The sequence below is a fragment of the Leptopilina boulardi genome, unplaced genomic scaffold, assembly GCF_019393585.1.
Source record: "Leptopilina boulardi isolate dan_hultmark-lab unplaced genomic scaffold, ZJU_Lbou_2.1 LbouV2_399, whole genome shotgun sequence".
In the NCBI taxonomy this organism is placed as follows: domain Eukaryota; kingdom Metazoa; phylum Arthropoda; class Insecta; order Hymenoptera; family Figitidae; genus Leptopilina; species Leptopilina boulardi.
In genome coordinates, this window is record NW_026137972.1 from 894,507 (window position 1) to 910,705 (window position 16,199).

The following is a 16,199-nucleotide window of genomic DNA, read 5'->3' on the forward strand; positions in this document are numbered from 1 at the left end:
GTTTAAATTTGATCAATTATTCTTTAAAAATTCATTAACTTTTACAATTTTTATTATTTTTTATCGGTAATTTTTTTGTAGGCTTTTTTCATGATTCTGAACAATCAATCGTATGGATTTTAAAAAATTTTAATATTTTCAAAAAATAAAATTTCTAAAATGGTCAAAAAAAATTTTTTTTTTTAATTTTGATAATTCACAATAATTTTAGATTCCAAATAATGCCAGAAAAAAAATTGACACCCCTTAACAACATGAGTTGAAATTTCACCGGTCCCTCCCCTTAACATTGAAAAAATTAATTTGAAATAGAATTATATCAGTTAAACAACAATTTACTGTTTTTAATAATTTGAAAAATTGTTACTTTTATTTTACGTTCAAATTTTGCAATAAAATTGAAAATAATAATTAATTTGTTATTATATTATTAATATTATTAAATTATACATTTGCTAAAAACTTTTGACAAAATGATCTTTTTATTTAACGGAAAAGAAACAAATGATTTCAACTGTGACGTGAAATTCAATAGGGTTACGTTTGAATGTTTAGTAACTTTCCCGAAATTTTTGAAAAATTACTAGTCACTGGCACAACCCTGCCTAGAGAGTTATACATTTCCAACCCTGCATAGTGAAATTTTAAATCAATAGACGTTTCACATTTCGAACGTTCTGCTTTAACTTTTTAGTTCGACGTTTCGTCACTTTTTGTTTGCGCGCTGTTGTCGAGTACACTGATGCGAATTGATAGTTTCCCCTCGTGAAAATAGTAATGCCGAGCGTGCAAATGGCTGAGCGTCGGCCATCATGGCTTTAAGTAGGGACCGTGTCACGCGAACATGTTTTTTAAGTAAAAAATCTTACCTGACGCGTGTGTAATCGTGTCGAGTGACAATGGCTACGCGAAAATGAGGCCCTGAGCGTCCTCCGTGTGGGGTGATCCGGTCGTAGGGCCCCAGCCAGGCCCAACCCTAAACAAGACTCACGCCCCGACAAATCGACCCCACTTCCCCCCTCGTCACACACACACACACGGGTTCCCTTGTGTTCCCTTCAAGTTTATTATCTACATATATTTTTTTTCATTCTCTTGCCAAAACACGGCAGTTGTTGATTGTTTTTGCGCCATTGAAAATACAACTTTGTCAACATGAGTAAAGTTTCGTTCAGGGCGCGCCCCCTGGAAGCGTTCAAGCCCATGCCAATATACATGGCCGAGGAACTCCCTGATCTTCCTGATTATTCAGCCATCAATCGTGTTGTGCCTCAAATGCCAAGCGGAATGGAAAAAGAGGAAGAATGCGTAAGTATTCATGAATTTTTACACATTTTTCCCTGTCTTTTCTCGAGCATGTTTTCAATGTCCGCCATTTTGTTGCGTGCTTTTCGTTTTTCCTGAGAGATGGCGTTGCGCGCGCTTTATAAATTAATTTTTCCCTTTTTTTATGTTTTTAATTAGTTTTTCATTATTTTTTCACATAAATTTAATTTATTTTAATATTAGACATTGTTATTTATCAATTTTTTGAGTTGACAATGCATTGGAAGTGAAATATTCACTTTTGTTGTTTTGCCTGTTTGTGTCAAAAAACATTAACGCCAAAAAACATTTTCATGGTGTTTGGGTCCATGGGGGAGGGTGAATATTGTTTTTAATAGGAACTTTAAATATTCAATTAAAGGTTTTTTGAAAAATATCGATTATTTAATAATTAGGAAATGTTTTATTTGCATTGTTTTGGAGGCCTGACACATCGGGGTTTAAAGGGCGATGTTGTTGCCATATTCATGAGAATATTTTTTCCGAAAAATATTGATTTTTTTTTTTTGTCTTTTTATATTAAACATCCTTCTTGATTTTTATTTCTTGTTTAATTTTAATGATTTTTGTAATTAAAAATTAATTTAATAATTAATCATCTATTTCAAAAATAGCGATTTTTAAAATGTAAACAACGAAATTTTTTTATGATATTCAAATTATTGCGAAAATTAATAATAATAAATTAATTAAATAATTTGAAATTATTTTTTATCAATTTTAATATATTTTTTTTATTAGAAAACAAAAATTGAAACTGCAGTAGAAAAATTTGTTTTTATAAAAAAGTGACAATTTTAGAAAACATTTTTGATTTTTTTTTTTTAATAGTTTTTGAAGAATTTATTTACGTTTTTTGTAATTTTCAGGAGCATCATCTTCAAAGAGCGATGAGCAAAGGGTTAATCATTCCTACCCCTGAGGTAACAAATTTAACTGAAGAAAATATCTACGACAGAATTTATCCCGCTGACTACAAATTACCTCGACAGCTTATTCACATGCAACGTAAGATTTTTTTTTCTCTCAAAAATCTTAATTTTTTTCCACTTAGTTATTAGAAATTAAAATAAAATAAAAAATTTACGAAATGACCCTTTTTTCTCATTTGGACAAATTTTCATTCGACCATGTGGAAATTTGGGCAAATTTAAATTTTTAGAAAGCTTTTTTATATAAAAATTTAGCCAAATAAAAATTAATTAATATTTTCGGCAAAAATAAGTTAAAGATTCAAAAAAAATTTCAAAACTAACGAAAATAATCAAAAATAATAATTATAATAATAATAAACTTAAAACTAATTTCCTTTTAAATCAAATTCTTTAATTTTTAAAAGAATTAGTTTTACCGTAAAAGGAATCGTTTAAATTTAAAAATATTTGAATTTTATTGTTAAAATAAAAAAAGTTTAATAAATGATTTCTTTTGTAGTGGAAATGAAATTTTTTTATTTCAAAAGAATTGAAATTTTACTTGAAGTAAGTAAGTAAGCACAAAAAAAATTATTTCATTCAAATAATCGGTTACTTGAATATTATCAAATAAATATTTACTTGTACCAAATAATTTTTATTTGAATTAAATAAATTGTATTTAGACCAATAATTTCTGTATTTAAAACAAATACTATTTAATTGGCTCAAATAAAAATTTTTTTGGTTCAAGTAAATATTTATTTGATTATAATGAAGTAACCGAATATTTGAATCAAATAAATTTTTTTTCATTGTTGACTATTATCAAAAAAATATTTATTTGTATCAAAATAATTATTATTTGAGTCAATTAAATGGTGCTTGTTTCAAGTACAAAAGTTATTAACTCAAATATAAATTTATTTGTTAAAATAAAATAATTTTTTAGTTTTACATGAAAATAATTTTAATAAAATAAAATTATTTGTATCAAGTAAATATTTATTTGATAATAGTCAAATAAACGAATATTTGAATCAAATAAATTTTTCTTTTTCAGTGTTAATTTCAATGATTATGAAAAATATAATCTCAATAATTTATTTCATTGATAATTTAATTGTTTTTACATTCTAAAGAATATATTAAATTTTAAGTTAATACATTGTAAAATGTTTGAAAAAATAATAAAAAATATTTATTTTTAACCAATTAAAAATTTTACTGTTTGAAGATACTAAAAATTTTTAAAAATTCATGGAAATGATTTTTTAGAATAATAGAAAAAGTGTAAAGAATTTAGCAATAAAAAAGAATAAATATATTAAAAAATGATGAATTTTACAATAATCACCAGTGAAATTTAAACCAATCAAAATTTACCTTTTTTTTAAGCTTTAAAATACTTAAAGTAAATTCATCAAAACTTGGCAGTACTTATATTTATTGCAATTTTTTTAAATGATAAGTTAAAAAAAAACATTAACATAAAGAATTATGTAACATTGTTAATCTGTATATGTAAATAATCGAAATTTTTTTTCGCTATTTTCAATTCTTTTATCTCTATATTTATTTCTTTATTTTGTTTTTACATTGTTCATTTTTTCTTGCCTGATAAAATATTTACTACGTTTCAGATTATTTTCTATTCTTTTATAATTATTTTTTTTATTCATTCAATGAGTTTTTGGTCTTTATTTTTTTTAATTTTATTTATTCAATAATTTTTTGGTTTCGATTTAATTTCTATTTCAACAATTCTTTTATTTTATTTCTTGAATTTATTTTTTAGTTTCTTTTTAAAAACATTTTTTTTTACTCAATTTTCTTTAATCTTTTTAAAATTATCTGTAAAATTTTTTACTTTTGAATATAGGTTTTTAAATTCAGCAACTTCATACAAAAGGGCTCATTTCTTTCTTTCTGTAAGCCCGTATATATGTAAATAAAGAAAATAAACCAGATTAATTTAATTGCACTCGAAATTAGAAACTATTTGTCAATAAAAAGAATAAATGTTTTTCAGCCTTCGCAATGGAGCAGGACATTCCAGATTATGACATGGATTCCGAGGACGAAAGATGGGTCGGAATTCAAAGTCGAAAAATGGACTTGACTCCTCTGCAGTTCGAGGAAATGATGGATAGACTCGAGAAAAGCTCTGGTCAAACTGTTGTCACTCTCAACGAGGCAAAAGCGCTTCTAAAAGAAGATGACGATCTCATCATTGCAGTTTTTGACTATTGGCTCAACAAACGTCTCAAAACGGTGAATATATATATATATTTTTTTTTTATCTTTATTAATCTGAAATTCTCTATATTATAATTTTAATAAGTTTTCTCGATAATTGACTTTTATAAATTAATTATTTTTTTTTTGCAAATTTTAGCAACATCCGTTACTTTTGACGGTGAAAACGGAACATCGTATTGGTTCGGCAGTAAACAATCCGTATCTCGCATTCCGACGACGAGCTGAAAAAATGCAAACGCGTAAAATTCGTAAAAATGACGAGACAAGTTATGAAAAAATGCTCAAGTTGCGACGTGATCTCAGCAGAGCTGTCACTCTTCTCGAGTTGGTGAAAAGACGCGAGAAAACGAAACGAGAGCATCTTCATTTGACTATCGAAGTCTACGAAAAGAGGTCCGTTATTGGTGTTACTTCAGTTTTCCATCGTTTTTTGTTTTTTTTTTATTTTTTTTTTTTAAGAGAGAAATTTTTTTCTGAAAAAGAAAAGAGAAAAAAAATTTTTTCTTTACCAGGTATCAAGCGCAGGACTTTAGTGGACAAATTCTCACGGAAGTTTCGGCATTGAAGACTTCAAGACCGGCTTTCGCTCCACTCTTCACAAATCAGTTTGGTGTTCATCAAAATTGGGCCAATAAAGTTTGTGGAAAGGTGAGATACTTTTTTTTAGGCTTCATTTTCCCTATTTCCCCCCAAAATATTTGTTAGGATCAGTATGAAATCTGCGAATGTGAATATAAGTGTTTGATTTAAATGAAACGTTTGTTATTTAAAAAAAATAAAGGACGAAGTGATTCCGAGGAAGGAGAAACGACAGTACAAGAAGCGAAAACACAAACCGGACACAAGAGGAGGTCTAGATGATGTGAGAGGTGGTACGGGAAGTAGCGGAGGTCGAGGAAGTCGAGCGGCTCTTGGAAGCGGGCTGGACCCGCTGATCAGTTCAGATGAAGACAGTCCTCTTCCGTCTCACTCGCACACTCAACCTTCGCTTCCTTTGGATCGCACTGATGACGACACGACTGACGAGGGTCAATTCGCATTCAAGCGAACCAGATATAATTCTTACTTATCGGTAATTTTTAATTAGATTAAAATTAATACCTCTCTTTAACAAATTCAAGACACAAATAGTGACTCAAAATTATGATTCTTAAGTACATTTAAAATATTTTTTTTTCTTTTACTGCAAAAATGAAAAGGAGGAATCAGTATTTTTCGGAGTTTAGTTAATTTTGTATTTTTTTGTTCGATAGCCTGTATCAGGTGGATATGGAAATTGGCCTTGGTGCGATAGAGATGAAGGTGGATTAGCCGACAAAAGATTCAGGTTCGCCCTGACGAGCATTAGTAAACCGACTCCAAGGTGCATTGGCCTTGCAAGACGACGAGTTGGTCGAGGCGGCAGGTAATTATAAAAAAAAAGAAATCATTTTTCAAATAGTTGGAGTAAAAGATACCTACAAGGCCTACAAGTCTCTTTTTTATAGATGCAATTTTTCTTTTTCTTTACTAAATTGAATTAATTTGTTTTTTTCAGAGTAATTTTGGACCGTTGTCCAAGCGATATGGACGACATGTGGTCTTCTTTGGATTTCACGATACATGAACCAAAACGAGAATCGATTGATCCAACGGCGACTGCCACAACTACGACTGCAGTTAAGAAACAAATGTACGTTAATTTAATATAATTTCCCTTTGAAAACTATTGACAATTTAAAAAATTAGGAAACGAAGTGTTTCGTGGCTTTTTAAAATTCAGAGCAAAAGTTATTGATATAAATAATAAATAATTTATAATTACAATTTAGAAATTAAATTGAAATTGCAATGAGAAATTGAATTTTTAGATTGCACTTCCGGCCGAAGACGCCACCAATGTCGCAGAGTGCTCCGAGTGAGTCAGGCGGCAGCAGTTGTGGTAACAGCAGTGACTCCGACTCGGAAACAGAGCCATCGTCTCACCTGAGGCCGGAGCCAATGGCCCCCTATCCCTTCCCGGCGGAGGTGACGTCAATATGCGTTGACGTTGAGTCTGATCGTCCCGGTGACGAGCCGCCCTTCACATCTGAATTCAATATATCGGACTATTTCTCAACGGACGCGTTGTCGGACTTTGATTTGGCGGTTGGCAGTGCATTGCCAACAATCACGAACAATAATACTCCGAGCGAGTCGCGAACAGACGAACTCGATCAACTCGGATCATCTCGTTTCATTTTGAGTACGGAGAACTCAGTCTTTACCCCGCCGCCAAATCGACCCCCCCAGTGCAGTGCTAGTGATAATGTAAGTACAAATTCGACAAATTTCCTCATCTCGTCCTCAAGTTCAACGTCGTCACTCTCGTCCTCCTCCTCCTCGTCATTTGCGACGCCCATCACAATGTCGTCGTCATCGTCGTCGTTGTCGACAACGCACGAACAGTCGCAATCGCCCCTCACTCATCGAACCGAAGTCCAACTAAACAAACTGTCTAAAACAAGACAATTTGTCAATAACACTTGTTCTTCTTCTTCTTCATCTTCTTCTGTTGCCGCCGCCACCGCTTCGATACTATCGAAATCGCTAACTAGTCCAACGAACAATAAAAGTAACGTAGGCGGTGCCAAAGTTCTCGGGAATATGGGAAACGGACATCAGAATGGACCATTGGTTGTTCACAATTCCAATACAAATAATCTTCAGAACAGCCATCTTTCCAACAATCAATCGACCATCATTCTCCAAACGCAGAAGCAAGCGCCGTCCAATTTGCTGCCGGGTATCATCACCCAGAACAACAAACTCGTCAGCCTCAGACAGCAGATTCCAACGTCCGGGGAAATTACGCTTAAAAGTAGTAATAGGTCAGTTGGCGATAATATTGCATCAATTGTTGGCATGGAAGCGAAGAAGAATTTTCTTTATCTCACGGCTAATTGAAGCTTTAATTCACATTCCAAAAAAAGCCTTTTATTTTTCTTTTCACACTGTCACTATTTTTGATCTCATTTTAAGGCTTTTTTTTTTTTTTTTGCTTTTGCCGCTTAAAAAAAAACACTCGCGTGAGATTTTCTTGATTTGGCCTGAACACCTAAATACAACTCTCTTATAGGTCGAAAAAAGAGCGCTTATATAAAATGCTTAATAATAAGGAAACTTTAAGAAAGCAATATAAAAACATTTTCACTATTGATTTTTTTTAAGGGGTCTTGAAATGTTTGAAGCATAAAATAGAAGATTTTTGAACTCTAAAGTCTAAAATATAAATTACATCTTTTAATGTTTTTATGTATATTTGGGACAAAAAAATGAATTTTTTTTTGTTTTAATAAAAGTTTACTCCAACGTTTCGAAAACTAAATAATTTCCTCTTCAGGGAGTCTATCAAAATTACAATAAATTGTCAAATAAACAAATACAATAAATAATAACGTAGAGTTTGAAGTTAGAATATAAAATTATAAATTAAATATAATTAATATATTTCTCGGACGTTAAACCTTTTTTTAATAATTAAAAAATATTAATATTTTCTTTCTACAGAGGGCGTTTTATCCAAACTTTAAAATTGTATTTTTGGCTGTCACTTACCCGAAAAAATGATTTTCTGATTTTAAAAATTCTTGTTGCATTCAAATCAGTGGAATTTTTTCTACCGAATAAACCTCGAATTACTCAAAACTATATAATATTTTGAAACTTTTGAGAAAAAATATCTTTAAAAAACCTTCAATTTAAGGCTTCAAAAATTTACAAGACCCCTTAATTATTTTTCTTTCTAATAAAAATATTAATTTTCTTAAAGTACTTAAGTATATAATAATTCTAATAATTAAGGTTAAGTTATCATCCAGACCATAATAATTAATAAGGAAAAAAATTTCAAGTATTTCTTAAATTTTGATCTAGAAATACCTGGAATTTTTTTCCTTTAATAATAATAACATCATATTACAGTTAATATAATATTTATTAGTTTAATAGTTATATGTGTAATGTAATCATAGATTATTAATTATTAGTAATTTGATGAAAATAATGATAATCATAAAAATAAATAATATATTAATTAATACATATTATATTGATTATAATAATAATAGATATAATATTTAAAAAATAATGATATTAATGCTATATAAATATGATAAAATTATTATTATTGGCAATATTACGATTATTATTATTATTATTATATACTTAAGTACGTTAAGAAAATTAATATTTTTATCAGAAAGCAATATAATTAACAAAAAAAAATAATAAATAAATTTCATAGTGAAAATATTTTTATATTGCTTTCTCAACGTTTTTTTATTATTAAGCATTTTATAAAAGCGCGCTTTTTTTGACCTATAAGAGAGTTGTTGTAGCGCAAGCGTAGTTGTATTTAGATAGAGTCATTTGCAACTTTGGTTAAATAAATATTTCTATGGGGCATTCTATTTTAAAATTACACCCCTAATAAACAATTGACAATATAAGAAAATTGTAAAATAATTTCTCCTATTTAATTAAATCAAATTACTTATCCAATGGAGTGGTTTTGAAAGAAAAATTTCTAAACTTTATTACTGTAAAAAAAATTTAAAAAAAAAAATATTTAATTAGTACAAAAAAAATTCAGTTTGAAAGTTAAACTTCTAAATATCTTTAAAAACAAATTCCGCTTTGTTAAATAAGTGGTACTCAAATCTTACAAAATTTCAAAACCGTTTTAACATCTAAAACGTTTGAGAATTTTAATTAATTTCTCAAAATCCTCTAAAATGTCCGTCAAATTAATTTTTTTATACTAATTAAATATTTAAAAATTATCTTATATTATCAATTGTTTACTAGGGGTGTCATTTTAAAATAGAATGCACTATATCTATTCTTCTTTATTGTAAATAATTCCAAACAATTTAACCATTGAAAACAATAATAATAATAATTAACGGATCAATCCATTATATTTCAGCTATTCGTTGCATCCTATTTTTAGAAAAATCTAATTCGTAAAAATATTTCAACGCCTCTCGATAATAAAATGCTAATATAAATGTCAAAGCAAGATAATTCTAATTGAAAAACAAGTGCAATATAAAGTTAACAAAGAAATTACAAAAATTGTGATTGGTCAATTTTAAACTTCGTGTCCAGATTTTTTTTAAAAGAGGTCGCAACGACTAGCTGAAATTTAATGAATTGACACTAACAATAATTATTTTTAGTTCCAATTAAAAAAAAAAAATTACAGAAGTAATAAACCATGCTTCAAAATGTACATTTTTTCATTTCAATTGAAATCTTTTACTTAACTCTGAAATCGCTAAAATCTCACGCAAATTTGCACTCTTGCTGTAATGCATTTTTTTCTTTCTTTTTTTTTAACTTGGAATTTTCAGGAAAATAAAAAAAAAAACCTAGAAATTCTAAATGTAGAAATGAATTTTTTTTAAATTTCTGTTATTTCGTTTGCATAATTTTTATTGTTTTATATAAAAAAAAAAGTTTATGAAAAAATTTTTAATTGAGTTTTTTTTAACTCATGCGAAAAACTGGATAAAAAAAATTCCTGAATTTTCAAAATCGGAAACATTTTTAAAGTTCCAAGTATAAAAGAATAGAGAATGAATTTTGCTTTTTTTCGAATAAAGAATAAAAATTATGCAAATGTATTTTTTTTTTTTTAATATTTATTATGTGTATTTTTAAACATCAAAATAATTTAATCGAAATGAAAAATCCGCAGAAATTCTGGGAACTTTCTTCATTGCTAGTTGTAGACATCTGAATTTTGTTGAAACTCAAATTTCACAATGAACGAAATTCTTTATTTACCTATTTTTACGATTAATCAAATTACAAATTGATATTTTACAAATTTTTAATAGGGAAATAAATTTTTTTTTCAAAATTCAGCTTTGAAAATCAATTTTATAACGGAAAAGTTGTTCTGTTTATTTAGTCATTTTGATTTAATTTTTTTTCTAATTGAAATTATAAGTTTCAGTTTTTATTTGAGTCATTTTAGTCAATTAAAATTAAATTATTTACCCAAATGAAATATTATCATCGGAAACAATTGTAATTATAAGAAATTAGTAGGAGTGTAAAAAAGTTCCATTCATTCATTTTTTTTCTTTCTAAACATTTTCAATCCATCCCTTATTTAATTGTTTTTTAAACTTTATAAAAAAATTGGTTTTTATTATTTAGAAAAAATGCAATTTTACAAAAAAAAATGAATAAAATTTTCACATTGAAATTTTAATGATACAAATTTAATAATGGGGAAATAATTAAGAAAAGAGTAGAAGTAAAAATAAGTAATAATTTATTTATTTATTTCTTTTTTTCAACAATTTTAATAAATTCAAATATTTCTTCTTTGATCTCTCCCTTAAGTGTTTCAATTAACAAATTTTTAAGCTCGCTCTCCTGACCATTTCCCCTCCATCTCAACATGAACTCTTTTGTTTTTTCAGATTGTAACTTGAACGCTTCGGAACAACATAATAAATGTAAAAACGTTTCCTCATTCCAATAGAAGTAAAAATAATAAATAAACTAAATTTAAAAGAAAAAAAGTTAATATAGTTTTCCTTAATTTTTCTATATGTCCAGAAAAATTATATTAAAAAAGAAAATGTATCAGAAATTTTTATTTAATTAGAAAATTATTAACTTTTAACTTAAAAAAAAAAAATGGAAAAAAAACATTGAGAATTAAAAAAATGCGATTTTTTGCAATTTCCAAATTTTTAACATTAGAAAAACTCATTTTATAACACTTAAGTCCTTTTTTTTAAGTAATTTTAAGTTTTTGTAAATAATTTGTACAATTATTTTTTAATCTAGTACCTTTATGATTTATGGGAAAGTTACTACAATGAACTTTTTCGAAAAATATTAATGTATACTACGTGATAGAATTATCAATGAAAATGTACATTTTTTTAAATATTAAACATTCACAATTAAAAACACTGATTTTATTTATTTGGAAGTTTTTCAAAATTCTTTGACTAATTTCTCGTCAATTTGACACATTATTTACAATTATCAGAAAACAACTTTTAAATCAACAAACTTTCTAATAAATAAAATAAAAATCAACACATATAAATATTTAAATGACCTTAATATCAATTTTAAAATTTCATTTTCATTGTATCAAAAAATTTTACTGAAATTGAATTTTAAATTAACAATTTCAGAATTTTCACGTAAAATTGAATCTAAATGAAAAATTCAGTAAAAAACTGAATTAATTTTTTTTTAGATATCTGGAAATTGGGTGTAAAAGTGTTTATTTTTACCCTAGGGAAAATATAGACACCATTTTTAAACAGTTGTTTTGTTTTTTTAAGATTCGATTTTTAAGTCGAGTAATTTAGCAATTAATTACAAAATTGTAATTTAGTTTTTCCTATAATTATTTTTATTTAAATTTGATTCTTTAAATCCAAGAAATTGTTGTTTGATCACAAAACATTGTTTTTTAATCAAAAAAATGACACGTACTGAAAAAATTATTCTTTAAATCAAAGAATTTTTTTTTTAGCATTGAAGTTACAATGAATTTAATTTTCCCGAACAACCTACACGAAAAAAAAAATTTATTTGATTCAAATAACCGGTTACTTGACTATAATTTTTTTTTTTAGTTAATTCTAAAATTTTGATTTTTAAAAATCATAATTTTTGTTTCTTTTCATGTTTAAGTTTAGAAATTAACTTAAAAATTATAACAATGGGACAAATTGTTTTCTACTTAGAAAAAAAATTTCTTTGAGACATAAAAAAATTTTTTTTTTAAATCACTTTTTGAATCAATGATGAAATTTGTTTGAATTAAGAAAGTTTTCTTTGTTTTTACAAACAATTTTTTTTTGTTTAAAATTTTAGTGTTTTGAATTAAAGAAATTTTTTCTTTTAATTATATTTTTTCTTTACATGATATTTTTAACATAAAAAAGTTTTTTTTTGAATCAAAGAAATATTTTTTCCGAACTTGTAAAAGTAAAAGTCCGTATTAAATTAATTAAATGTCTTTAAAATATATTTCACAGGTATTTCAAGGATATTTAATTATTTTAAAATTATATTTTAATAAAAATACGAACGTATATAAAATCTCGAAATGAAATAAATATATTTTTCATTTAAAAGAAATTTGTGCATTAAAATAAAAATTTATTCTTCTTTGATTCAAATAAAAAATTTCGTTAAATCAAAAAAATATTTAAAAAAAAAGAAGTAAAGAAATAATATTTTTAAGTCAAAGAAATTTTTCATTGACCCTAAAAGAATGAACAAATTTTTTTTATTCAAAGATAATTTCTTTGAAACAGAATTTTTTTTGGGTGTAACGCATAAAAATTGTTGCCATATATTTATTGATGTATAAAAGGTAACATTTTGTTTGCATAAATAAATAGTACGCTTAAATGTTATTTTATTTACGTAGAGAAAAGATTTCTTTGATTTAAAGAAATCAAATTTCTTTGACTTGTTTTTTTTTCATTTAAAATAAAATTTTCTTTGAAACAAAAAAATTCAAAAAAACTTTCTTTGATTCAAAGAAATTTTCTTTGAATGAAAGAAATTTGTGCATTAAATCAAAGAAATTATAACATTGATATAAAGTAAAAGAAACATTTATTTGAATGAAATAAAAAATTTCTTTGAAATGAAGGTAATTTTTTTTTCTCAAAATTGATTTCTTTGAATCAAAGAAATATATCTTTCTAGGGGTTTATTGCTTATACAGTTTAAATTTTGTTGTTATATTTTGCTTGAAAATTCGTTTTTGTTAGACCTATTGTCTAATACAAAAAAAAAATATTTACAATAGTAATAAATGAAATTATTTTTTCAGTGAAGGAATGGAAATGGAAGTAGATGGAGTGGAATCATCGGCGTGTGATGGGAAGCCACAACAACAGCAATTAGTGCGAACGAGTAAAACAAATTCACTCGCAATGGAAGTGACATGATGCCTGCTATTGGCACCCCTGTTGTTGCCATTTCGTCACTGGGGGCTTCGCTGACTTTACCTTGCCGATGTCTACCTAATCTACTTTTTTTTTCTTCCGTTTTCGGTTCATTTTTTTTTTTTTTTTTTTTTTTTTTCTTTGACACTGGCTACAGACTGCGTACACTCTTTCGGCGCTTTCCTCCTCTTCGCTCATCGACGCTTTCGCCACGACTCGATAAAAAAAAAAACATCGAAAATTTTCCCCTTTCATCAATTCATTAAAAAAAAAATTCAAAATTGCAAATTTTTCTCCTAGTTTCATTGGCTCTTTTTTTTTAAACTAATGAAATATATTTTTTTTTGAAATTTGTAAAAATTTCAATTTTTGCGTTTATGTCATTTTTTTTTATTTATTTAAAAAAAATTCTATATTTTCGAGTATCTCGATAGTTTGTAAATAATAATTTATAAGTTTCGATATTTATCGATCGGTTGTTTTTTTTTACAAAAATATTTTGCGCAAATTGTCAAAAATGTACAAAAAAAAAAAGAAAATATTGCGAATTACACAAATTTTTTGCAATTTTGTGCAATTTCTTCTAAATTGAAAAAAGGATTTTCAATAACTATATATAGCAATTTTAAATCTAGTCGTGGTACTGAATTTCCAGACGCGCTGAAAATTCCTGTTGTGAATTTTTCTCTCGACCCCCCCCCCCCCACCCACATATTGTACTTGATATTCCATAAAAAATAAGTCATCGTTCTTCCAAGCAAGTCACTTTTCTCGAGGTTCGAATATCTTCGCGTCTTTTAAGTTCAAAAAAAAGGAAATTGAGTCTGAAAATCGGAACTTTTTTTCAAAAATTCGAAACGATTGAATATATTGATGAATTTATTGTTTTCAATTATTTTTTTTTGTAAATTAATTTAAATTATTTAATAATAATAATAATTACAAATGAGATTAATGATTGAAAAATTTATTATTTTTTTTTTGTAAATTACAAATCAAAAAATTTTCCGATTTTTGAACTTGAATTTTCGAATATTGTGTCTGGAAATTGAAAGGCCGTCGTCGAGAGTTGACCTCGAAAATAATTATTAGCGTCGGGACCTACGAGGTATACACAACGGGTATATCGTGACACTCTTGTCTTTCATGTTTAGTAGCCGCGAACGGTTTATACAAAAAAAAAGTACATAACGCTTTACGAAATTAGGGTAATATTTATTGTGAGAAGATTCAAAGTCTCTAAATTTTTTAACTTCGCTCACTTGGGCTAAAAAGTTCTCCTTTTTTGCATCTAACTTCAAAAAAAAAAAATGACTAAATACGTTTAATATCTTTTCCAATAAAATTAAGAAAACCTAACATTTCCAAGTGAAAATAAAATAATTTAAAAACAAAATTTTACGGAAATAAATTAAAATTCACTTTAAAAAAAAATTATAAAAGAATTTTATTTGTTAATATCGAATTAATTTCAATTTAATAGAAAATATTGGCCAAATTGAGCGAAGTTGAAGAATTGGAATGATACGGTTTTTGTCGTTTAACGCGGACGCGGATTTAAAAAAAGAAAATAAGGAGAGAGAATGAGAGAGTGAGAGTGAAAGTGAGAATCTGTTGGCACGAAACGACAGTGACATTAACGAATCTAAATGTACACAAGTTATTCGTATTAAAGGGTCTTAGCTTACCTGTATCTATAATCCATAGGCGTACACTCGCTCTTCTACGTAACAGTCTGTGCGCTCTTGTTAAAAAAAAACAAACAAACAAAAACAGTCTATTACAAAAAAAGACATCTTCTCGAATCTCTTCATTTTTCTCTCATTTCAATTGATTCAAAAAATTATTCACAGAACGAATCGAGAAGATTTTCCAAAAAAAAAAAATTCTACTTTATTTATTACATTGAAAATTTCAAAATTGTTTGAAATAAATTTTGTAAATATTTTTAAATTATTTGAAAGGAAGAAAAAGAATTTTGAAAGAATTTTTTTATGAGTAAAGAAAATATTTCAAAAGAATTATAATAAACTATCAGAAATATAAATATAAATATATATATAGTCAGTTTATTTGAAAATTTCGTCATTTTTGGTTTTTGAAATCAAACGAGAGCGAAGAGCCTTCGTTCCTTTTGTACACTTAACTCGAGTCTTCGTGCTTAAACTCGCATCTGAAAATGTAATTTTTCAAAACAAAAAAAAAATAAATAAATAAATAAAAATAACAGCACCGCAGATTAAATATAAGGGATTTTAATAAGGCTGCGGTGCTTAAAAATACGTGGGAAACATAAACGATGGGAAATGAGGATGTTTAAATAATAATAATGAAAAAAAAAAAAAATACTGTACATATAAAAATAATTACGCTTACTGTATCTCTTACTTTTAGGTGATCAATTAAATGTAATTAATGTTGTTGTGGTAGGCGCACAGCGATGTGTAAGAAAACTATGAATAATTCGAAACAATTTTAGGAGGAGTAATAAAGAAATTTTATCCTGAAAATGCTTTTGTTTTTTTCATTTTTCTCTCTTTTCTACACTACGCGGAAAGAAAAAATCTAAATATTTTACTATTTTCATAGAATGTTGGGCTTTTAAAGACTCAGTGAAAACAAAATTTATTTCATTCAAATAATCGATTACTTGACTATTATCAAATAAATATTTACTTGAACCAAATAATTATTATTTGAGATGATATTTGTTTCAAATACAGAAATT

General features: G+C 26.7%; 1 protein-coding gene across 2 annotated transcripts; it reads left to right on the top strand.

Annotated features, from left to right (window-relative positions):
* Positions 1–767: 767 nt before the first annotated feature.
* Positions 768–15,981, top strand: LOC127288995 (enhancer of polycomb homolog 1). 2 transcript variants are annotated; one of them, XM_051316724.1, is made up of 10 exons: positions 768–1,308; positions 2,196–2,334; positions 4,273–4,514; positions 4,639–4,895; positions 5,015–5,150; positions 5,284–5,574; positions 5,756–5,907; positions 6,040–6,174; positions 6,353–7,351; positions 13,357–15,981. In XM_051316724.1, the coding sequence occupies exons 1-10, from the start codon at positions 1,156–1,158 to the stop codon at positions 13,472–13,474; spliced, it is 2,622 nt and encodes an 873-aa protein (XP_051172681.1). In that variant the 5' UTR covers positions 768–1,155; the 3' UTR covers positions 13,475–15,981. The 2 variants fall into 2 exon arrangements, with proteins under 2 accessions (XP_051172681.1, XP_051172682.1); XM_051316725.1 differs by lacking the exon at positions 13,357–15,981 and adding an exon at positions 10,961–11,459.
* The last annotated feature ends 218 nt before the right edge of the window (positions 15,982–16,199 follow it).